The 26491-nt window shown below is 33.5% G+C and overlaps 1 protein-coding gene across 2 annotated transcripts in view; it reads right to left on the bottom strand.

The window, feature by feature from the left end:
- LOC145284822 (uncharacterized) overlaps window positions 1-26491 on the bottom strand; it is a 229152-nt gene that overhangs the window by 116081 nt on the left and 86580 nt on the right. Inside the window, exon 2 of one of the 2 annotated variants that reach the window (XM_080133789.1) lies at window positions 24938-25000. The exons of the other annotated variant lie outside the window; for it this stretch is intronic. Within the exon in view, the coding sequence (XP_079989915.1) occupies window positions 24938-25000 (63 nt within the window). The remainder of the gene's footprint in view (window positions 1-24937; window positions 25001-26491) is intronic. 2 annotated transcript variants of the gene reach the window in all.

Consider the following 26491-nt stretch of genomic DNA (forward strand, 5'->3'; position numbering starts at 1 on the left):
TTCTTTTTACATTTTAATATACTTTCATATAAATGTTTCTGTTATGGCACAAAAATGATGAATTTTTTATCTATAGACTTGAAATTTGGTATATAGGATATTCAGCCATGTAGAGAAATTTTTAACCCGTTTTCATATGCTAAGGGGTCAAAATTGAAAAATTAGTATGTGGGATCGGATTTTTATCTGTTTGGTAACTGTTTCATGAATGCACATGTGAGAGTCGTTCACGTTACAGATTACTTATGTTAAGAATAAGTAGTTTGAAAACTCTACCGCTCTCCCTCAACCCAGGACTGTACCCTAATTAACAAAGTCTCATAAATATAGCACTCTCCCTCGATACTAGTGCTGAAGTACATGTATTTGATGACTTCAATGTCCACCACAGTAACTGGCTTGGGTTCTCTAATTACACAGACGTAGCTGGTAGCATAACACATAGCTTCGCTATATCTCATTCCCTATCTCAGATGATTACATTCCAGACACGTTTCCCAGACCAGGAAGACCAACATGCCTCACTTTTAGATCTATTTCTGACAACAGTTCCTGATGATTGTACAACAAATGCCCACAGCCTACTTGGGAATGCTGATCATGCTGTGATAATGGTAGAAATCACCCTAAATTCTCACCCTAAAACTGAAGACCCACTACTCAAAACAACGAGATATTACAAAAAGACCGACTGGGAAGCCATCAGGGAACTCATCAAAGATGCCCCATGGCAAAATATCTTTTCTCTCCCAGCTGAACTGTGTGCAAATGAGACCACTGAATGGTTAAAAACTGCAATTGAGGCACATGTTCCCACACGGAAATTCTATAGCAAACCCCACTCTCCTCAATGGTTTACCTCTGTTTGTGCAGCTGCTATTGCTCAAAGGCAGCATGCGTTCCACAGATTCAATCGACATAAATCCAGTTCAAACAGACAGAAGTATATAGAAGCCAGAAATAATTGTAAGAAAGTAATAGCGACAGCTAAGACAGATTACACTGAAACCACCAGGAAATGCATTGAAGCACAGAAATTAGGAACCCGTGATTTTTGGAAAATCTACAACAGTGTAGTAAATAATGGGCAGTCAACGATCCCCCCACTATCAACAACCATGAGGTTGCTTGCACGGCAGCTGACAAGGCAAATCTGCTTGCTAGTCGGTTTGCCACAAACTCCACACTGGACCCGGCACATCACTCTCTCCTCGACTTTCCGTTGTGGACAGACGCCACACTAGACGATTTGAAAATCACCCCTTCTCAGGTGCATGGTATCATAAAAAACCTAGACACCTCAAAAGCATGTGGACCAGATCTCATCCCGGCTGTGCTAATAAAAAAATGCTCTGCTGAGATTGCTCCAGTTCTCTCCAAATTATACAATAAATGCCTTAGCGAATCTTGCTTTCCCGACTGCTGGAAAACCGCTTCTGTGGTACCAGTCTTCAAGAACTCTGGTGAAAGAACTGACCCACTAAATTATCACCCCATTAGCCTCCTCCCACTTTTCGCCAAAATATTTGAGTCCTTAGTTAATCAAGCCCTAGTCCAACACCTAACAGCTACTAAACTCCTGACTGACAAACAATATGGATTCAGGCAAGGCCGTTCAACAGCAGATATCTTAACTATAGTCTCTGAACTAATATACCATTCACTGAACAAAACAGGGGAGGGTAGAGCGGTAGCCCTTGATTTATCTAAGGCTTTTGACAGGGTATGGCACGATGGTCTTCTAAGGATAATTAGATCATATGGTATCACTGGAAGAATACATAATGTAATTAAATCCTCCTTAAGTAAGAGAAAAATTGTCCTCGACGGTCGTACATCTAAACAATATGATATAAATGCAGGAGTACCCCAGGGGTCTATCCTTGGACCTTTATTGTTCCTGATATTCATAAATGACCTCCCTGATAAAATTGTTTCTGAGATGGGTATATTTGCTGATGACACCACTCTTTATAACAGGCACGAGGAGAAAACAAATGAACACATATCTAAAGAAATGGCAGAAACACTAGAGGAAGACCTCCAATCTGTAGTGGAATGGGGACAAAAATGGATGGTCACATTCAATGCTGCCAAGACTAAGTTTGTTTCCTTCAATAACTACAAGAAACCTTTTCTACCACCAATAGCAATGGCTAAGAATACACTGCCTGAAAGCACTTCCTTTAAACTCCTCAGCCTAACGTTTACAGGGAACATGACCTGGAATATATACATTGAGAGCATTGCCAAGGCTGCTGCAAAGAAGGTGGGCTCTCTCTACTCTGCCAGAAAATTACTTACGCCTGAAAGTATCCTGTACCTCTATAAGGCCACCATTCGCCCATGTATGGAATATTGCTGTCACATTTTGGCTGGTGCATCTGCTGTTTGTCTCTCACTCCTGGACAGGGTTCAAAAGAGAGTCGCCAACCTGATAGGTCCTGAACTATCATCTAAGCTTCAGCCTCTGTTCCATCGACGAAATGTTGCATTCCTCTGCCTGTTCTACAAATACTTTAATGGTAGCTGCTCTGACGAACTGCAAGCACTTGTACCTCCTCGACGTGACTACCCTCCAACAAACCCAACAGGCAACTAAGTCCCACCCCTTTACAGTAGAGATCCCTAGGTGTAAAAAAGCCTTTTACTCCAATAGTTTCTTCCCCAGAACTGCAAGTCTTTGAAACTCCCTTCCGGGATACTGCTTTCCCAACTGTACTGATATGCAGAAGTTCAAGTGTAATGTGAACAAACATCTTTCTACTCATCTCCCTTCTTAATGACCCCGCAAATTGTCCCCGATAGTAGCCCCCTACTTCAAAGTGACACTTGCCTTGTTTGGGGTGAAGATTGAATTAAAAAAAAAAAAAAAAACATGCTTAAAGATCGTGTCACGCTGGTCTAATGGTTATCATACTAGACTTACTGTCTTTAGGTTTTTGTTTCGATCTCAGCTTGTGTACCTTTTCTTTTTTTTTTTTTTTACTTACAAGAAGTGAACTGGGTATTTATTTGCTTCTCCACGAAAACAAAATGTGTCACAAAGTCGTTTTTAATGTGGGAGAAAACCAGGCCCCCCCTCAAAAGGGGTACTTTGACAGTTTGCAAAAATAAAATTGCCTTAGTATAAAAGGGTTTCCTCCTCCATTGACCGAGGATAATTAATTTGAGTGCAGCATCTGTGCAGAACTGTTTAGACAAAACATAGTAATCGCATGCACATGTTTAAATTTCTGCATTAATTAAAATATAATATTTATGCGTATTTTACGACCGGGCAACGCCTAGCGGCCTGCTAGTATTCAATAAATAGAATGTTTTGTATAGCCAATCCACATGTAGAAAAACGAAAGACAATGAAATAGAGAGAAATAGAAATTTCAATTAGAAACATTGAAAGAGAAAGAAAAAGAATAAAATATAGATAGATTGAAAGAAAAAGAGGCAGAGATACAGAGGGGCGGGAAAGACATTATTGATAATTGAAAGAACTGAAATAGAAAAATGAGAAATAAGAAAAACAGAGGCCGAGAGAAAGAGAGGGGGCAAACATTGAAAGAGAAAGAAATAGAACATATATATTATAGTAAGTCATGAAAATTAAGCTATACAGTGGCTTTTGCGTTTCATCCCTGTAAGGAATTGTCAGGTATGTGCAATATTTTAACCTGACGATTCCCTACAGGGATGAAACGTGGAAGTTTCTACGTAGCTTAATTGCCATAAATATATTTTCATAACTTACATCTAGCTCTACTGATTTATTGAGCACTGTTAAAGTAAATACTGAAAATCGATACACAAAATATATCTTTTTATAACATTTTATGTTTCTATATGAAATAATATGTTAATTAGAACATTTTAGAAAAATAAATAATGTTATATAATTTTCTTTATTTAATGAATAAAATCATTTTTTTCTTAGATTTTCGGCATAAAACACTTTCTTTCAGAAACTTCCTTGTTTTTTTTTTTTGTTTTTTTTCTTTATATTTTGCTGGTGGTATTAACCTCAAGGGGTCAACCCCTCGTGGAGTCAGAAAAGTATATGTCCGATATTGACGGTTGTTGCAAAGTCTGAAATAGATGTGTTTGTGTGGTTGGCGCGAATTTTGAATGAAAAGAGCCTGGTCATATTTTTGAAAACATTATTTTATAAGATTAATTTGTAAATGTTAGAACCCCAAATAATTTTATATATAATTATAATATATTGTACAATCATATATCGCATTATTTCGTTTTCTAATATTTTCAACTGAACCTTACAACGAAATAATCTTTTCAAGGACGTGAACGAGTTCCTTATCTATATATTAGTGGCCTGGCAAGACCACAGGGAAGACAACCGAAGCAGCAAAACTAAAGCTGGCTTGCAGGACACTATATATACACATGCAAGCAAATTTGGGCAAATTTTATTAGTTTTAAAATAAAGGTTCTTTTTTTTTACCAATTGTCATTAAATTTTAACCATAGAATAGTATTATAATCTTCAAAAAGCCTACAAATTTTCATGTAGTTTCGTCCTATAGAACCAAAAATTTCAATATTCAATTTGGCTACCAGTATAGATATATCCATATAGATAGATAGATAGATAGATAGAGATTTTTTTTGGAAAATTTATAAGTTCCAAATCTTAGCGACTATTGATCAGAATTTAACAAATGAAGGCTTGTTGGAAAGGTAATGACCTAATAAAATGTTTCAATCATTGTCGTTTTTTCCCTAGTTTTGCATATGAATTACAAAATATTTAATATTTCACCAAAACCTCTGGCCTTGATAGAGGGAAAACTAAAACTTGCTGCTATGGTTTCAAATGATCTGAAATAATAGCAAGGGGAGACTTGATTCCAAATATTTCTCATATGTTATATCTCCTCTCTTTGGTTTCTGGGGATATTCATAATCGTACCCTATTTCCGAAAGAAGGGAGATGTAACACATAAGAAATATTTGGAATCAAGTCTCCCCTTGCTGTTATTTCAGATCATTTGAAACCATAACAGCAAGTTTTAGTCTTCCCTCCATCAAGGCCAGAGATTTTGGAGATATATATACAGTGGCGTACCTATGTAAAATGGCGCCCATGGCAAAGTTTGAATGTGCGCCCCTTCTTAATAATTTATACCTTAGATATACCTAACCTACATAATATCATAATACAGGCACAATTTTAACGAAAGATAAACCATGAAATGAATGTTTTAATAAAGTAATTATATGGTTATTCTTACGCATTTTTCAAATTTTAATTTTTGTCAAGCAATTTTTGCGCCCATGTCAGAGTGGCGCCCATGGCACGGGCCATGCCTGCCATACCCTAGATACGCCACTATATATATATATATATATATATATATATATATATATATATATATATATATATATACAGAGAGAGAGAGAGAGAGAGAGAGAGAGAGATTACATTTTTCTTGTCTCTTTTTCCTGAAAATAAATAAAGTTAGTCTAAAACAGGAACAATAAAGAGAAAATAAAGAGTTCCAGATAATAATCATTATTGTAACAACAACGTTTCAATAACCATTGAAGAATGTATAACTAGTCAGTCTCTGACAGTTCAATAAAACCCAGCAAATGAGTAAAACATTTTATATTCAAATGACGGAGTTTTAAGTATCACATATTCAACCAGCCAACGATTTATTTTAGTCACTCATTAATTATTTTAAAAGTCGATTGATGTTAAAAAGTCACCGTTTAGACGCGAAATTGAATCTCCAGCTTTGTACTGAATGCTCTTACGAGAGAACTAACTTTCCTTCCACCCCACAAAAAAAAGTGTATATTTTTGCCAATCCCACTGTGATGAAAAAAAGAAAAAAAAAAAAAAAAAAAAAATCGAAACAAACAAAAAACATTTTTTTCAGATAATTCAAAGAAGGATCTGATTGTGTGATTTTTCATTTTCAAATTATTATTTTAACTAGCAGGCCGCCCGGCGTTGCCCGGTCGTAAAATACGCATCAATATTATATTTTAATTAATACAAAACCTGAGACATGTGCATGCGAGTATTATAGGCACCTCCAAAATTCACCACAGAATTACCCCCCCCCAATATGTAACACGATGTAACTTTATTATAAAGTTAATATTATCAATATAAGTTTGAGACCATTTAATAGAAGAAGGGCAAAATAAGGTAGTAATAATTAAAAAATATTTTTTTTCATCGTACGAAAATAATGAAATTGCGAGTCGAAAATCGTGTTTACATAGCTGGCGCTTTAAAATAACGTTCCTATGCAGTAGGCATTCCGAACGTGAAAACATACCCGTGTTAAATAAATCTAGTAAAAATCAATGGTCAGATTTTCGTGAAATTTTGGATATTTATCCATTTTAGAATGAAAGTACATATAAAATGCAGTTTCCGCAAAATATATGAATGGAAATACTTTTTTTAGTGCGTGTCCCTCTTCCCTATTTTTTTTCGAAATTTGAACAAAATATATTTAAATCTATCGAAATTTCTATTTATTATGAAACATAAGAGTTCAAATACGTAAAAAATATTTTTCAAAAATTTAAATACACATAATGAACAAAAACTTACCTTGAAGTTGCAATTAAAAAATTGATATAAATCTAATATTATTATGTTGTTTTTTTAATAGGGGTTTTTTCTAATTAATATATACTATAATCAGTTGAATTGCCAAGAAAAAGAAAATTCCTAAAAATTAATTAATTTTTAAAATTAAAACGATTAAAAGTCCATTATTTCAAAATGTTCCGTTACAACATAGATTTTTAATTGTGTTTACTTTTTTTAAAATATGAAGTTTTAATATAAACATGGCTCTTTTCAGCTATTTATTGCCAGATTAAAACCGATTTAAAAATATTATTGCACAAATGTAAAGCATTTTGTAGACCACCCTCATATTTTGTTTGTCTCTTTTTACCAAACAAAAGTATGGAAGCCGGGAATTAACACTCGTAAATATTTAGTAAAACCGTATTTCATATTTAATATACAAATGTTTATATTATTATTAATCGTTAAACTGTGTAAATCTTTTTTACTTACAAAAAGTGAACGGTTTAGAAACAAATATAATACTCTAGGGTCTGCCAAAGGATTGTGAAAAATGGAGCGCATGATTCCGTGACATCAGACTTGTGTTAACTATACGAACTATGGAAAAACAGAAGCGGCTTAATGATTTTTTAAAACCTTTATCTTCTTCAGATTGCAATTAATAATTAATCTTTGTTATAATTTTGTTAGATTTTAAGATTTACACAGATTTCCATCGTTGCTAATCGACAGATCTCATCTATAATATAAATCTCACCTGTCTGTTTAAATGTATGTACGTATGTCTAAAACTTTCGACAAAGGCGACAAATTTTCACAAGATCGGTATCATTTTGAAGCAGGATCCTTTGGATGATAAATATCGAAAAATTGGCAAAAACATTATGTTCTTCACCCTCAACTGGGCACTTTTCTACAGGGAGGAGTCGCTTTTTTCGCAGATATTTTCGAAAGTCATGCCCTCTTTTCGATTGACTAGCCTTCATTTAAACCTTCCTGACTTCCGGTTTGACAATGGATGCAATGGCAACGATGTCACTTTTTTTTTTCACATGCTTTTCCTCCTTCGCAGTACGGTTCGAGCCTGCCTGCCTACTACCACATTTTTTTTGCTCAACACCCATTTCCAAACACCCGAGCAATGCCGGGTACCTGGACTAGTTAAAAATAAAAAAAAAGACGTGTGTGAAGGGGGATAATATATGTAGGAACATGAAATACCTTAGTGCATTATTAAATAAGGAGAGTAGAAAGAGGACTTCAGCCTTGTTTCCCTTAGTTTATCTTTCAATCTTCAGATTCCATGAGCGATGTTTCTGACAAAGGGGGAAGAATTTCTATTTTCTAGGTCGGAATCTATTCATTTAACATTTATCACCGAATAGTTTTTGCCCTTTTTTGTATACTTTCTTACATCAAGTGGCTTCATGCTTCGTCTGGAGAGCGACTTCCATAAAAAACCTTCTTTATTATAGTTATTTTTAATTAATTTTTTTAAACTGAATTATACTGATAAAAAATATCCTCTTGGAAACAAAATTTTATTTGTCTAGATATTTAGCAAGAAAAAGTAAAACTCTTCTAATAAACACGATAATAGAAAAAAACTGTTTTTTAATCTATATATTAATACGATAAGGTGTGTGTTATTTTTTGTGTCATGCTTACATCCGGGTCGTTTGTTATGTACTTCCATTTCTTATAAATAATTTTACTAAGAATTCTTCATAAGTTTTGGTTTCGATTATAGCAGATGATAAGTTTTATACCGGCCTTCCTTGAATAGAGGAATTTACACCGATTAGCACTATAAATAGCGCTAGTAATTCCAACACCGGTAAGAGAGATGTGACTGCACTTCAACCGCTAGCCGAGTGCCCAGCAGATATACACGCTTTCCTATCTTTGTACATTATTGTTAATACACTTGTTCCTTAATTGAACCTCGATTTGATTGTTCTTATTTTCACTGTTGTTTCACGACACAACAATAAGTCATCTATTTTTTTTTTTTTTAATAAATAATTTTATCAAGAATTCTGCATAAGTTTTGGTTTCGATTATGGCTGAAGGAACTGAAGTTATATATATATATATATATATATATATATATATATATATATATATATATATATATTCATAAGTTTTTATTTTGGTTTTGATTTAAGCCAATGCACCAAAGTCATATGGATATTTTTTTCATTTTTAAAATCACAACTTTTTAATATATAAAAATCGATAGAACATTAACTCTCTAATAATATCTATGAAATCTGCAAGAATTAAAATATCATATTTAAGCATACTTTACGACCGGGCTTTGCCGAGCGTTCATGCTAGCTTAAATAAATACTTTTGTAGCTTTTACAAAAAAGATAACAATAATATCAGATCGTTTCCATTTACACTGAACATCTACAGAATGCCAACATCAATATATTACATATGAATGAGTCCCCTGTGGAATTTCCACAGGTCCCGCTAGTTTCGTATTATTTAAAGAATGACGGACGGATTTAAACTACAAAGGTATTGGCTTAGTGAACAGAACTCAAGAATTAACTTTAGAATTAACTCTGTAAGCAAGCATCATGGTTAATTTATTCTTGTACAAGTCTTAATATTTACATTATTTCGCTAGAGACAGGAAGTTTATGTTATGGCCTAGTTGAAGCACACATCCTAAGACTTAAAGATTCCTTTGAACCACCTTTGAATGCTTTAATAAGTGCAACGAGTGACCCTAAAAACACTTCAAAAGGAAACATACTGCTATGGAGAGATATATGTTTAAATTATGTTTACATTACAGAAGTTTTGAGATTAGAAAAGCTTTTATTTTATGGAGTTAAGCCACCCTGAGGAGGTTTTATGATGAAGTCTGCTCAAATTTGATGAATCTGTGAAATTTTATGTTATTTGTGTGGCGTTTAAATTTTATTAAAGTTACAAGCAAGAAAATGTTTAGTTTGTAGGTTTAGGCTTCCATTAAAAAACAAAAACAAAAAAAAACCTTTATAAGAAAACAGTATATAAATGTCAGTTTCTTTTGTGGAGTTTCAAGGCTTTTTTTTATAAGGAAGCTTAATATGATCACAACCTCTCATTTGAAAGTTTAAATATTTCAGATTTGCATTGAATTTGCTCATATATAGTCATCAGAAACCAACCAGGCATGATTCGTTCAATTTCAAATTTCTTTTAAGACTCATTAAGCTTAAGTCTTAAATTTTAGACATTTTAATATCGAAATCATGTAATGGATTTGGAACAAACTTAGAATAAGGATTCTAGACATAAGGTTCAGCGGTATTATATCTTAATTTTAATCTTCATAATGGGACATAAAAGTGGCGCAAAACTGTTCTGTTTAGGGAATTAATTGTACTTTTCCTGGGTAGTCTTATAGCACACACACACACACACACACACACACACACACACACACACACACACACACACACACACACACACACACACACATGTTGACCTTTCAATCCCCAGAAGAATGTAACAAGGCCCTGCAGCGAAATGGAAAAAGTACTCGGGAAAATTTAGTTGTAAAGACACTCTTCTGGAAGTTGAAGGTTCAATACTTACCATGGGCGATACTAAGAATACAATTGCAAATTACTTAATGAGTTCTAACAAACGGAACCAGATAGATTAAATAAAGGGTTTCGTTTAAAATTCCGTGCAGATTTCGAGTCTGATAAGATACCCATGAAGAAGTTCAGAGGTTACATCGGTCGAAATGTTGTGCGAATAACACTCAAGATAAGATAGTTTGAATGATCCAAAGAATGCAAATTATCAATCGTCATCTCAAAAATGTAGAAATAGAAATTTGATTAATTTAAAAATTAAAACTAAGCTAAAGATTAAGTGATGGTGTGGAAAGACTGCAGATAAGGAAGGACGGACTCCCTAATGGAGTGTAAATGAAGTAGCCTTTTATAATGGCAGACTTTGTCACTCATAGAGCGAGTACGAGTTACCCGTTTTTGTTTTGAAAATCAAATTATTTAAGGGTTTAAACAAAAGACTCCTGATTATGCCAGTCAAGGAACCCAATGCAAATATAATTAAAAATAATTACTGCCATAAATCTGAAAAAGAATAAGAAGAGACACCGATAACGAATAAAGTGGTTGAATTCCAACGAGAAAAATGGGGAGACGTAAATACGGATTTGAAACTGATCCGAAATGGGATTAAAGGATCAGCAATAAATTGAAAGCAATGAGTGATATAAGATACGATTATGGGCTGGGGAGATTCAGTACAACACAAACCAACACTCCCACCACCACCATATTAGCTTGAACATCCATTTTATATACTTACCAGCTGGACGCCCGGCGTTGCCCGGTCACACAATAAGCTTAAACATTATATTTTAATTTATGCAGATTGCATATATATTATCTTAGAATCAATCCTCTATTGAATATTATATATTACAAGGAATAATTTGCCCAGTAGACTAATTTGTGAACAAAATTAAAAAATAAAAATAATAATGATAATGTCGTTCATCAAATTCCGTCTATGTTTGTTTATAATATCACGTCAGCTGATATTTGGTCTTGATGATCTTAAAAATAGTCTTTCTTCTTTTATAGATAAAAAAAAGAAGAATTTTCACAGGGGAATATTTCACGTTCCACCTGCCAAGACTACACCGGTGTAACCTAAAATATTCCCCTGTAAAAATTTTTTTTTTTTTTTTTAAATCTGTAAGAGAAAAAAGACTTGCTTTTAAGATCGGATTTTTTGCGATTTTTGATACTTATCAGATGAATTTCTGTACAAAACATATTTTCCTCTCCCATTGCAAAACTCATTCATGTTCTGCAGGACAGGGAACAAAAACAGTAAAATCTTCTATAACAACCACAGCAAAACAATCTACAAAACAACGATAAAATCTACTATAAAACAAGCAAATCAAACACTACAAAGTAGCAATCAACGAGCTTGAAGAATAAAAAGCTTCTACAAAATAACTGGAATGCAACATGAACACCATTTTCAAAATAACTGGATCCAGCATTAAATAACCCCGAAAGGGTTGATATGCTGTAAAACAAAACAACAAAACCAAACCATCTCTTATATCTAAGAACACTGCCAGACATATAAATTACCTTTGTCTGAAATTTGCAAAAAAAAATAGGCTCAGCCATTTCAGAACCTATGAGGAAGGAACTCTCTCTCACTCACACACACACACACTCTTATATAATATAGATAAAGATCTAAAGGCATTAAACTATACGATTTGCATGATCAGCTTTTTATACCTGTTGCTCTGTACCTAATTGGAAAAAAAAAACTTTAACACTTGGAAAAAAATTTTCTATCTATAGATAAATTTTCTATCTGCAGATTAATTAGATTACACTCATTTTGGATTTTTTATTTGGATCGCTCGGGCTACTTTTTTTTTTTTTTTTTTTTACACAGTGATTACCATTTATCAAGGCCCGGAAGCCACTCAGGGATAAGGGTTATTGCAAGTACATTACGTTAGTGTGGAGATTTGATGAAGTGTTTACTTAAGGGGGCGGTTCATTAGGAATTTGTTAACATTGGACTTGAAGACATCCAAGTTGTAGTCCGGAGGGAAGCAGGCAGACGGAACAGAGTTCCACAGGCGTGCAGTTCTAAGAAAGAAGCTTTGTACTTCTTATGATAACATTGAATATTATAACCAATTCGCCTTTTGGAACAACCTAAACACTGCATATCCTTTCATTTGCATTTTTTTTTTTATTGTACCACTTTTTTTCGTTTTTCATTTCATGAACATTTTTTTGCATATATGATTAATTTTCATACAATGCAGTTTCAATTTATGCCTATAAATACGAGCAAATTTACAGCTTTGCTATAATTTTCATTTGCTAATATCTTTCTTCTGACCAAAAGAATGCATTTTTTGAAACTCTGCGGATTAAAGAAATATTAATATTTCTTTTTGAGTATCATGTCGAACAATAAATTCTTGTAAATTATAATTTACAGTCTTTAATTGTGTTCTTTTATAATAAGCTCTATTTCCTATTTTGGTTTTATTGAGCTTTTTTTATCTGGTTGGGATCACAAAATAAATATTAATATTTATATTCTCTTTAAGTTTACAGGAGTGTTTGGCTTGTAAACTTAATTTTTCCTGATTATATATATATATAAGTGTAGAACGATAAAGTTGTGGCCCTAAAGACAGCTTTATTTTAAAACTTATTGAAAAAAATCAATTCTGGTAACTTGATTATGTAGTAGAGCTGACATCTATTTAATGTAACCACCTTCAGCCTCAATCACCAACTTGATATGGGTTTGGAACTGGGAGCATGACTTTTCTACACGCATTGGCAGGAGATCTGCAAATACTTGGCGGATAGCAGTGATCAGGCTGGCTTTGGTGTTGTGGGAGGTCATGTTGGTGATGTTCTCAACGTATGACCAAATGAAATAGTCCAGCAGGTACAGGTTGGGAGAAGAGGGGTGGGTAGTGAAGCCAAGTCTGTGTCTCTTTGGACTTGTGGGCCAGTGCCAAGTCCTGCTGATACATCCAGGGTTTGCCAGCAGCCACCTGATTGCACTAGAGGATTACCACACTTTTCAGCTCATCCAGGTCCACTTTGGTGTTGACTTTAAAGCAGACTTCGAAGATGTGAGGTGGCATGATGTGGACCTCACTTGAAACCACACCAAAGGCCATAACTGTGGGTCATCCGACGCGTTGAGCTGTGTTCTAATGCATTGAACCGTCCAGATTTTGAGGGTACTAACAATGGTCCTGTTGTCATAACTTGGATCTGTAGAGAGCATGAGTCGTACAGCGACGCATCTCCGATCTCGCTCGTTGAACATTGTGTCACTTTCAGACAAGAAGGCTCCTATCGCTCTTGGGATTTGTACACAACTGGCCAACTAGTAGATGGTCTGTAAAAAAAAAAAAGAAAAGAAAAGTAAACCAGTTTTAATCAAACAGAAATGGAATCATGTCTTTTCTAGGACGGCAATTTTATCATTCCATCCTGTATAAAGGGGCCAACATCTTGCCCTGTTACTAATAATTTCTCACACCACTAGTCATGATCATCAGACGGAACAAAGTAAAAATCACCTTTTGATTGGGGTCCTCTTGACCACCATGACTTGTGTCATATAATACAGTAACGTCGTCTCTTTTTCATTTCTGATTGATTATTTTTTCATAAATGCACGTCAGTTTCTTGATATTCTTTATCATAATCATCATTTTTAGTTTAACATCTATTTTTGGCATGTGTTAAACGGCTTTCAGACATCGACTTTCAATCTAACCTGATCAGATCTTTATTTATCCTTCTTCCTCTCAAATGAGAAGGTGTGCCCATGTTCAACCCTCTAAATCTCTTTAGTACTTCCAGATCAGGCTGTCCGAAGATATTGGCTTCCTGAGACGAAATGCACCTAACATTGATGCTTTTTGTTTTTCTAATTCCTTTTGCAAAACTTAATCATGTTCAGCAAAACCAAAACCAAAAACAACCCACCTTTTCCCTCTTTTCCTTTCTTCCCATTTCCCTTTCTCTTTCTATCTCCCCCTCCCCCACTTCTAGACTGGTTTCCTAACTTAAAATGTACCAAACATTAATACTGTAACCCTTTTCCCTCTCCCATTGCAAAACTCATTCATGTTCTGCAGGACAGGCAACAAAAACAATAAAATCTACTATAACAACCACAACAAAACAATCTACAAAACAACCAAACCAAACCATCTCAAATACATCCCTATCACTTACATCCACGTTTTCTTTAGTCTTACCCTATCAACTGACCCTGCTACCTCAATTGTACTACACCCAATAATATAAGAACTCATCTATACTTTCAGTGTGACCATACTAACAAAATCTCCTGGACTGCAAATATCTTTAAAAAAATTTGCAGAGAAAAACATCAAAAAAGACTTGACGATTGAAGTGAACGGACCCTTTCACTTTTTGCTCCCCCCTGCTTGGGGTTGAGGAGTTGATTATAACCATAAGTGGGGTGTAGTAAAAGGTTATGTCGACATTCTACATGCAATAGTAAGATATGCAAATGAAATCCTTTCTTGTTTTTGTTTTCATTTCTGCTACAACATGTTACAATAGAATTGTTTCATAAGTGGTCATCAATCATCAAATCGTATGAATCTGAAGATTCCATTGTTGGCATTGGTTTCCCCCGATATTTTTCTAGAATTCTTTCTAGAAAGATATTGGGTACTTACAGTAAGGACCACGTGAAGATTGCCAACATCCTAAGTGAAAGTGATTGTTTTGTGAGAACAAACTGGATTTGAACTTGGAACACACAGATTGTCAGTCCGTGTCGTTAACCACTTGCCCACCATCTCATCCCCACACAAGTGGTGATGAGTGTCGAGACAGTTAAGCCGAGGCATTGCTAGACATCAACATTCAAATAAACAAATCGATCCTTATTTATGTATGGTTATCTCCAGCTAAACCAGATTGCTCGCTAGCATGAGCATCCTCATAACAGTTTTATAAGCCTTACTACTTCCATGGTGGCTCATGACAAATTGGGAGCGGGTGTTTTGCTTATGACATTATCACTAGAAGATTTTCCTATAAGGCCAACGGGTTCCTTCTATCTGATTTGTTTTTTCGACAGAGCTCGCTTTACTAGATGTTTTGCCTTCACCACGGCGGAGGAATGCCATCTACCTCCTGGATGATAACCCTCCAAGATATCAGATGAAGGCTAACAGGTGCTACACCTTGCTCAAGCGTGATCTGAAACTCTACAAGTCAGGGGCGTTCATCTGCCTGAAGTATTATACGTATGTGCTTACCTGAATACATACACAGCCTAGTATTCCCAAATGGTCACCCATCTACTACTGGCCAGGCTCAACGTTGCTTAACTTTGGTGATCTAACTGATGTGTCAACATGATTTTCCTGTATGCAAGGATCACGAAAACTATGACCAAATTCTTTAATTACTGGTCTGCACAGCTCTTATGGAAAACATAAAAATATTCAGGGAAATTAAAAAAAGGAAATATGTGTTTCTTATTTTTTTTTGTTCAGAAAATGATTAAAAGAATAGCGTTTTAGAGAATCCGTTTCGATAAATAAGCAAAAGCATATAAAACACATCCGGGTCAATTTTTATTTATTTTGGCCTGTGTAGCTCTAAAAAGTCAGCAATATAGCCTTCCATTTGAAAACTTTGGAGACCCATCTAAGAAATCAAAAGTAAAAAGGGTCCTGGATATGACCTTAAACTATATCCGTTGGTGAGGCCCCAGCTTGCGGGCTTTGGGGAATGTCGAGCCACCCTTTAATTGCTATTGCTCCCAGGTCCACTCTGACCGGAGTGGTAGTACATGTTAGGGTCCCAACTATGGGTTCAATAGAAACCGACTTGAAAACAACAAATATATTCTATTAAAAAATTTTTCTTCAAAATCTTTGAAAAGGGTTGATATGCTGTAAAACAAAAACAACCAACCAACCAAAAGTAAAAAGAGTATTCCTCTACTCTTAGATAAGTTGCTTGTGAAAAACAGTCAGAATCAGTGAGAACACTATATGTGTGTGTGTGTGTGTGTGTGTGTGTGTGTGTGTGTGTGCGTGCGTGCATTCTTCAGAGGCTAAGGAATGAAACTGAAGAGTTGTATGTTTTGCTTTCGATTCTAGCTGATGGCACCCAAGTCATATATACATTTTTTAGCTTAAACCTCACTATTATATATTCGGTTCAATATAATCATTGATAAAGAATTGTCTTTATAACAATAAATATGTAATCTTCATAAATTAAACTATCATATTAAAGCATATCTATGACCGAGCAAGGCCGAGCGACCTGCTAGTAATATATATATATATATATATATATTCATCCACATACAGTACTGTTTTGTTGTATCACAACTTATCAGTGCGCCTAGATTAGCACCTTTCCCTAGCTAGGGATTGAATCTACAACCATCGTGTTGATAGTTGGTAGATCTACCAATCAGCTCATAGAATCGATGCTTCAAATGACCTCATCAAATGTCCATTTAAATAAACATTCGCCCATCGCTTTTACAGTGCTCGAGCTGCTTGTTTATTTATAAACAAACAAACAGCAATCATCACTTTATAGGCAATTAAGTAGCAGGTGAGATACATTTACGACAGTGCCCTACCCAAATACAGTAAGTGTATTTTTTTGTTTTGTTATTCAAAATTTTTATCACTTAATGACGGTTCAGTTTGATTTGTTTTTTTTTTTCTTCTGTTCATGTAAATGTGTTTCCGCAAAAGTCGGTTTAGTTTGGTTCGAATTCTGTAGAAGCACCAAACTATTTCTAAATGGAAAGGAATTTCTTTAGTGACTCATGATAAGTAATTTTAAGCTTATGTACATACTGAAGAGAATTTTATACGTGCCACATAATTCTCTGCTTCGACAAACACTAGAATTTAAGAGTGAAATGAAAACAAGCCTAAAACAGTGTTAAAGTTGACACACACAAAAATTTTTTTTAAGTCACTCAGGCGGCAAAGTCTGAATAACCCAGACGAGAAATTATGTTTATGAATATGTGATAGGAATTTGTGTCTTATTTACTTTTTGATCATTGGCATCAGTCTGTCAACCGGTGCTTCACATCAGTCTGTAATCGAATTGCAATATACGAGGTGCCTTAAATAAGTTTCCAGATTTTTTTTGTACAGGCATTTTAAATTGTTGTAGACTCTTGGAAATTCAGTATGTTATTGCTATACATCTTATGAGATGACTGAACAATTTTTATGATTTCAGGTTCAAATAAAAAGCTACAACAGGGATTGAAATACATCCTACTAAAGCCTGATTGTCACAGGTAGTGAATTTCAAAAATGCAATCTGGATGTGAGGACACGTTAGAAGAATGATATGCAATAAAATTCTGTTTTAAACTTGGAAAAAATGCCACGGAAACATATGGAATGCTTCAAACTGCTTTTGAACCATCTTGCATGACTTGAACATCAGTTTTTGAGTGGCATAAGAGATTCAAGGAAGGTAAGGAGTCTGAGAGAGATGTGAGAGGAGTAAGGAAGTCAGAACACCAGAGTTGATTGGCCAAATAAAGAATTTCATGGATAAGGACCGTCATGTGTCTATAGAGACAATAAGTGCACAGTTTGATGTCAGTGTGGGAACTGTACACACAATTATTCATGAGGAACTAAAAATGCAAAAGATTTGCGCGAATGCACGAGTTCACAACTCCATCCTTGTAACAGACTATTTGACTAAGATGGGCATTAAGACAGTTTCTCACCCTTCCTATAGTCCAGACCTTGCTCCCTGTGACTTTTGGTTATTCCCTAAGCTCAAGGAAAATTTTAGAGGTTGTCATTATGGGACAATTGAGAAGATGAAAGAGGCCGTGACGAGGTGACTTCATGTGGTTTTCCAGAAGTTGTTGGAACAACAAGTGCATTGCAGCTGGAGGAGATTACTTTGAAGTGGACTAGAGTTTCATGTGTGTTCTAGCAATAAAAGTGCCCATACGAAAAAAGTCTGGAAACTTATTGAAGGCACCTCGTATTAAGAATTTAATAAAAAAAAATCTTTTCTAAGAAATTTTCAGAGGGTGCATAAAAATGAGAACAAAACTCTTCAGAAACGGACTTTGAGTGATTTTTGACACAGGAAATAAGCAAAAATATGCTAAAATTAAGTTTTTTTTAACCAATTGTTCTCTTAAATAAAACACTCGACTAGTTACAACCACTATGTACAATTTCCCTCCCTCTCTATCTGTGCTTAAATCTAAACGCAGATTCCATGAACAAAGCTTCTTTCCTAAAACTTCCCGCCTGTGAAACACTGTTTTGCTAGCATGCTTCCAAGTTGACTAAAATATGTTAGTCTTCAAGTTTAATGTAAACAAGGTTTTGTTGAGCCGTCCCCTTTAATAATGAAACTCTACATAATTTACACCATTAACCAATATTACATTACCACCTTTCATACATTAACCCTTATCCTCGAGTGACCTTCAGGCCTTGATAAATGGTGACTCCCTTTGTAAAAAAAAAAAAAAAAAGACTTGGAATGCTACAGAATTAAGAAATCTGAGAAGTTTAACATTTTAGAGTTAACATTTATTATTGAATCTCATGTGAGACCATTTTCTTGTTAAACTGAATCTCATGTGTGGCGTTTTTTTTTTGTTTTTTTTTTAGCTAAATTATAGTTCAAAGGAAGATACTAATATAAAAAAATATCTGAAGCCTCACAAAATATTATCACTAGATTATACATTCAAAAGCAAACAAAATCAGGGTTTACAAGAGTAAAGAAATGCTAAATTTTGCAAGAAACATTGAAGTTGGTTCGTGAACACTATTACTATCATTAGATCAAACCCAATAACTACCACAAATACCACATATGAGATTTTGAAAAATAAGAGTGAAGAAAATATATAAAAGAAAAGAATTGTTCTTCAATATGTACCAATTTTTAAGTTCTTAATATATTGCATTTCAGTAATTAGTAAATGTGAAAATTTGTTTAAAGGAATAAATATTTGACAGAATGTGTTGGTACAAATAGGAATAAAGTAAAAAGCCAAGAAACAGTAATTAGTTAAGCAGCCATTTTTAAAGTGAAGTATGACATTAATAGAGAATTATATAGTTCATACTAAAAGATATGGTAAACCATACTTTATATATATTTATAATTTGTAGAAATATTTATAGAAAAATATAATTTTATAGACATTCACAGATAAATATAATTTTATAGACATTCACAGATAAATATAATTTTAGAGACATTCGCAGATAAATATAATTTTATAGACATTCACAGATAAATATAATTTTATAGACATTCACAGATAAATATAATTTTAGAGACATTCGCAGATAAATATAATTTTATAGACATTCACAGATAAATATAATTTTATAGACATTCACAGATAAATATAATTTTATAGACATTCACAGATAAATATAATTTTATAGACATTCGCAGATAAATATAATTTTATAGACATTCGCAGATAAATATAATTTTATAGACATTCGCAGATAAATATAATTTTATAGACATTCACAGATAAATATAATTTTAGAGACATTCACAGATAAATATAATTTTAGAGACATTCACAGATAAATATAATTTTAGAGACATTCACAGATAAATATAATTTTATAGACATTCACAGATAAATATAATTTTATAGACATTCGCAGATAAATACAATTTTATAGATATTCACAGATAAATATAATTTTATAGATATTCACAGATAAATATAATTTTATAGACATTCACAGATAAATATAATTTTATAGACATTCACAGATAAATATAATTTTATAGACATTCGCAGATAAATATAATTTTATAGATATTCACAGATAAATATAATTTTATAGACATTCACAGATAAATATAATTTTATAGACATTCGCAGATAAATATAATTTTATAGATATTCATAGATAAATACAGTGCCGGCAAAAAGGAAGTCTGCATTTGTAATTTTTTCAAAAACTGTAAATTTAAGCTAAATTTAATGCAACTGTTTAAACAACCTATACTTCATTTGATTCGTCTTTTATTCCTCTATAATTTTACCTGTTCATATTTGACTTTTAATTGAAATATTCTAGTGTTCACGTCAATTTAAAAAAATTACTCTAAATTGAGGAGGCAAAAATAAAGTCCGCAGCAACAAATTCGCTTAAAATCAGCTTAAATTATCGCCCCTAAATCAGTTTAAAATATCCACTAACAGGCAACAAAGCATCTTTAATCGTAATTGTTGTTGTTCCAGGTTATACAACGTAACATTTAATCACTATGCCACGACTTTCTCTTAGTGATCGTCAGGAACTCAGTAATCTCCACCTTTCTGGTTTATCCAATTGAGAAATCGGCCGCAGATTGAAATGTGACGAGAAAACGGTACAAAAGACTGTGCAAAAGCACCAAAACACCGGCAGTGTTCATGATGCCCCTAAATTTGGTCGTACTAGAGTTACTTCTAACAGGGAAGACAATGCTATCAAGATCCGCAGCCTAATAAACAGATTTGAAATGGCTCCCCAAATCCAATAACAGTGCAATCTTGTTAAAAAGTGCTCTCTTTCTACTGTCCAGAACAGATTAAAGAAATTTAATTTGCGAGGATATGTTGCAAGACGCAAGCCAATGATTTCTGTAAAGAACAGAAAGCGCCGCCTGGACTTCATCAGATGCAATGAAGATCATGACTCTTCTGATCAAAAGTGCTTTTTAGCAATGAAAACAAGTTCAATAGGCTAGGCAGTGATGGTAGGCAGTACGTCCGTCGGAGGAAAGACGAAGAATTTAATCCTAGGTGCTCAGTTTCAATGCTGCAAAGCGGTGGAGGTTCAGTTTGGGTGTGGGGCATTATTAGTACCAATGGTCTAAGGCCTATAGTTCACTTGCAAGGTCGAATTAATTCGACCAAGTACATTAATATGTTGACCGAGCATTTTCTACCCTACTTTGGTCGGAATTTGGATGATAATCGCATCTTTATGCAGTATAATGCTCCCATTCACACAGCTGGCAATGTCAAAAGGTTCCTGGAGGAGCATGATATTCAGTGTTTGGATTGGCCTGCACAATCTCCAGACCTCAATCCTATCGAAAACGTATGACATTACATCAGGCAACAGCCATGCAATGATAAAATTTTAAATTTGGAAGTACTTTGGACAAAAATTAAAGAAAAGTGGGATGCCCTTTCCCTGGAGTATTGCTGCAGTCTAATTCAAGGAATTCCCAAAAGATTGCAGCCTGTCAAATTGCAGAAGGGCTATGCTACTAAATATTAAGTAGTTCATTGTAGTTCACTTTTGTATTTGTGTTGCATTAATGTCCTAAAGTTAAATTTAAATAACAATTTTCCATTGTACGGACTTTCTTTTTGCATCCTCACTTTGAAGTCATTTTTTTTAATTGACGTGAACACTAGAATATTTCAATTAAAAGTCAAATATGAACAGGTAAAATTATAGAAGAATAAAAGGCCAATCAAATGAGGTATAGTTTGTTTAACAGTTACATTAAATTTAGCTTAAATGTGCAGTTTTTGAAAAAAATACAAGTGCAGACTTTCTTTTTGCCGCCTGTGTATAATTTGCATAGATGCTTATAAAGTAATATAATTTATAGAAAAAGATAATTCTATAGGACAGTAAAATATATTTTTTACACAAAATTATATAAAAATATGGCATGATTATAGACACAAATATTTTATATTTTAAGTTTAAAGTGAAGTATGACATTAATAGAGAATTTATATATATCAATATTAAAAATATGGCAAACCATAATTTATGTATGCATATATGAATACACATAATTTGGAGAAACATTTATAGAGAAATATAATTTTATAGACATTCATAAATAAATATAATTTTATAGAGACTTTCAGATAAATAAAATTTTATAGACATTTTCAGATAATATAATTCTATAGACATTTTCAGATAATATAATTTTATAGACATTTTCAGATAAATAACATTTTATAAACATATTTTCAGATATATAAATTTTACAGACATACTTTCAGATAAATATAATTTTATAGACATATTTTCAGATAAATATAATTTTATAGACATATTTTTTTTAATCTTTATTTTATTTTTTTATTTATTACATTTTCACCCCAAACAAGGCACATTGCCACTCAGGTGTAGGGGGCTACTATCAGGGTCAGCAACTACTGGGGCACTATGCAGGGATTTGGGCAGGAAGATGTCGGTTCACGTTTCACTTGAACTTCTGCATGTCAGTACAGTTAGGGAAGCAGGATCCTGGAATGGAATTCTAGAGTCTAGCGGTTCTGGGGAAGAAACTACTGAAAACTTTTCAGATAAATATAATTTTATAGACATATTCTCAGATAAATATTATTTTATAGACATTCATAGATAAATATAATTTGCATAGATGTTTATAAAGTAATACAATTTATAGAAAAAAATGATTCTATAGAACAGTGCAACATATTTTTTACCCAAAATTAAATAAAAATATATGACATGATTATAAACACAAATGTTTTATATTTTTAGTTTAATACTAAATACAAACAACATGCAGGACGACAAATATTTTATGCATATTTTTTATAATCACAATTATAACGATACTTCCGTACAGTCTTGAAAGATAATTAATACTCCCTGTTAGGGTAGTTTTGTGTGTGATTGTGGGGCAACCATACCTCTCTTGAATCCTGCTCGAGTCCAGTGGCAAGGAGAAGTCCAGGACGACTGAAAACAATGCTGAGATAAGCGGAGAGCACATACAGTACCTGGAATTCTCAAATGGTCATCCACTTCAGTACTGACCATGTTCCTTAACTTCGATGATCTACATGGGAACCGGTGTGTCAACATAATTATGCCGTATAGGAATTCTAACAATTTATAAATATTAATAACAGGGATTATATATATATAACTACTTAATTTACTCACATAAAATTAATATACGAAAGTATAGATTTATGCGTAAATTTTAAGTATTTACTTCAAAAGTGCTCAATACGTAGATAGAGCTAGTTAGTAATTTATAAAATATATATGGTGATTAAGCTACACTGAATATTCCGCGTTTCATCCACTCTAGGACTCTTCAGGCTGAAGAGTCCTAGTGTGGATGAAACGCGAAATATTCAGTGTAGCTTAATCGCCATATATATTTTATAAATTACTGTATATATATATATATATATATATATATATATATATATATATCTTATTTAAAGATTATGAGGGTTTTTTGAAGCATGAAAACGATATTACTTTTTGTGTTTGATATTTTTAAAAATAATTTTTTGATATTTCAAGTGGTCCTCCCTCTTAGTCACAAAAAAAAGTATCGAAATGAAAATGAAAGACGTTTTTTGTGGCTAAGAGCGGAGGATCACTTGAAATATCCCAAAATAATTAAAAAATAAAATATTGAATGCAAGTAACATAGTTTTTATGCTTCAAAAAACCCTTGTAACCTTTAAATCATTATCCTAGAAGCAGATGTGGACTTTTAACATTTTATATATACATATCAGATGAGTATTGGCTGAAGAGAGGTTCATATGGGTATCTAAAACGGTCCTAATTATCGGGTTTGAAACCGACGGTACCAATGAATTGTCTCATCTAACAACTTTCTGTACACAAAATATAAATACGCTCTTATTTACAGATTTTCCTAATAATTGAGCACTCTGCTGGATTTCTTTTTAAAAAAAAACACTAATTATATATAAGAGCAAATAGTTAATAAAACATGTTAAAGAACATTTTGAAAAAGAGTTAAAAACATATTTAATTTGAAAAGGAAACTCTAAATAAATGGATAGTCCTTAATCTGCAGAGTTTCAAAGAAATACTTTCCTTCTCATTAGAGGGTAAGAATTAGCAAAATCCGGGATCGGATTTTGCTTGCAAAAGTATTTGATGAAACTGCAAGTAAGTCAAAGATTTTACTTGATAACAAAAAGTGAAGCAGAGGGAATAGGGTGAAGAAAAAGGTGATATTATATATATATATCCCGCTAGATTCAGCCACTCTGATGAGTCGTAGACGAAGAAACACGTGTCAGTGAATAATTATATTTTAAAAACAATATATATGCCGCTCCCCATGTGGGAGTACCAAATTGGTTAAAGGGAAAATTATTCCCAACTCGCATTTAGGTAAAAATGCACTTTCGTAAATAATTTAATTCATTCAAAACGTATCGCAAAAGCAAATAACACACACATACACATATATATATAGTAATTTATAAAATATATATGGCGATTAAGCTACACTGAATATTCTGCGTTTCATCCAACTATAGGATTCGTCAGGCTTATGCGCGAATTGTGTGGTTGCCTCTTGCTTTTATATATGTTGAGGATTTCTAGTTGGCCAATCAGCTTTCTTGTATCCACCGCGCCCCTTCCTCTCAGCCAATGAGCATGCATTTTATCAAACAAAGGATCTGTTTTAGAACTAGGTTAGTGGTTTTAGGTAGACGTTCTCTTTATATATATATATATATATATATATATATATATATATATATATATATATATATATATATATATATATATATTATACTTATAGGGAAGTAATGTTTAAGATAGAAGGTACACAAAGAGAAGTGTTAGATTGAGATTAGATTCTATTTGAATGATCATGCATACATGCAGGGTGTACTACTACCACCACCACTACTACTACTACAGAAAGTTGCAGACAGATTGGAAATTGTAACATGGCATACCTTTTTTGGATAGAATAAAGTAGTCAGGTTCATTAGTTCTGTACTCCTTAGTACAGGTAAAGGCTGAAAGAAGGTAGGAAAACGAGTTAATAGCAAAAAAAAAAAAAAAAAAAAAAAAAGAAAAAAAAGAAAAAAAAAAAGAAAAAAAAGAAAAAAAAAAACAAGAAAGAAAACGCCAAATCAACCAGTAAAGATTATTATAAAAAAATTTTTTTTTTTTTATTTAAAATAAAAAAAGTTTGGTTGTTTGTACAGCAGATTTGCCCCAACCTTATTTTTTAATATGTCCAAGCAACTCTATACAAGATGATGTCTGTCTGCTTTTTATACTTAAGTTTTATAGCTTTATATATTTTAAATTCTCGGTACTTGTTCATTTTATTTATTGTGGACATTGTTGTTTTTTTTTTTTTTCAGTTTTAAAGAATTACACTTGAAGCAGGAGAAGACAATTTCGAGAAGATCCTAAAGTTTCAAAACCATCTATATAGTTTAATGAATATTTTTTGTTTATTACGAAAGTTTAATTTTGCAAAAAAAAAAAATAAATTAATTTTTGTTGTACATTTTCATATGACAATTTTCACGTGTTTCAAAAGGAGAGATTTTTAAAAGGAGTAGCTCTTGCAGGAAGCCTCCTTAATGCGATGATGATGTTCCCATTCAAGCTGATGAGCCCAGTGGCCAAAGGGTCTCATTATCATCAGTTGTTTAAACAGCCCTTTTTAAGACTAACTACAAACAGCCCTTTTCAAGACTAACTACAAACAGCCCTTTTCAGGGCTACCTTTTTCTACATTAATTATGCAAATCACAAACTACTACCATGCAACTACTACTGCCTGGCTCCTCAAGACTGTTCTTCTTCAACCAGCAGACTCCAGCTTACTCCTGCCGTTTCCAGCGCTTCCTGCATCCTTCCAGCAGCCACAGCGCTTCCTGCAGCTTTTTCCAGCGCCTCCTGCAGCCTTCCAGCAACCTCTAGCACCTCGTGCAGCCTTCCAAAGCACCTCTCACCGTCTTTGAAGACCCGGAATACGTAGATACTTGGATTCGTTGTTTTGCTGCTAATGCAAGAAGCAAAAAGTTGAAAGACAACAAAAAACAAGGAGGGGAGAATGAAATCACAGATTTGTTCATGGCTAACACTGGTTGTGAAGCAATTATGAAGGTTGCTACAATGGTTTACCCTCGAGAACTAGAAGAAATGATTTTTGAAGAAATAAGTCAGGTTATCAAGGGAAACATGAGGCCAAAGAAAAGACTGGTGATTGCAGAAAGGACCAAGTTTATGTCAATGAAGCAGGAAGTAGATGAACCGATAGTAAAATATTTACACCGGTTAAGAAGTGTGAGTAAATACTGTGAATTTGAAAAACTAGGAACAGAAGAACAGACAACAGAAGATTTAATCCAAGATTAATTGAAGGTATGCATAATTCGGCACATAGATATAAGCTAATGGAACAGTTACAATTTACAAACATGCCCTTGAATATGTGTCTAGAATTTATACAACAGCAGGAATTAATACATACCTACAAACAAAAGTAA

The sequence above is a fragment of the Euprymna scolopes genome, chromosome 9 (assembly GCF_053919585.1).
Source record: "Euprymna scolopes isolate OS-2025 chromosome 9, ASM5391958v1, whole genome shotgun sequence".
Taxonomy (NCBI): Eukaryota; Metazoa; Mollusca; class Cephalopoda; order Sepiida; family Sepiolidae; genus Euprymna; species Euprymna scolopes.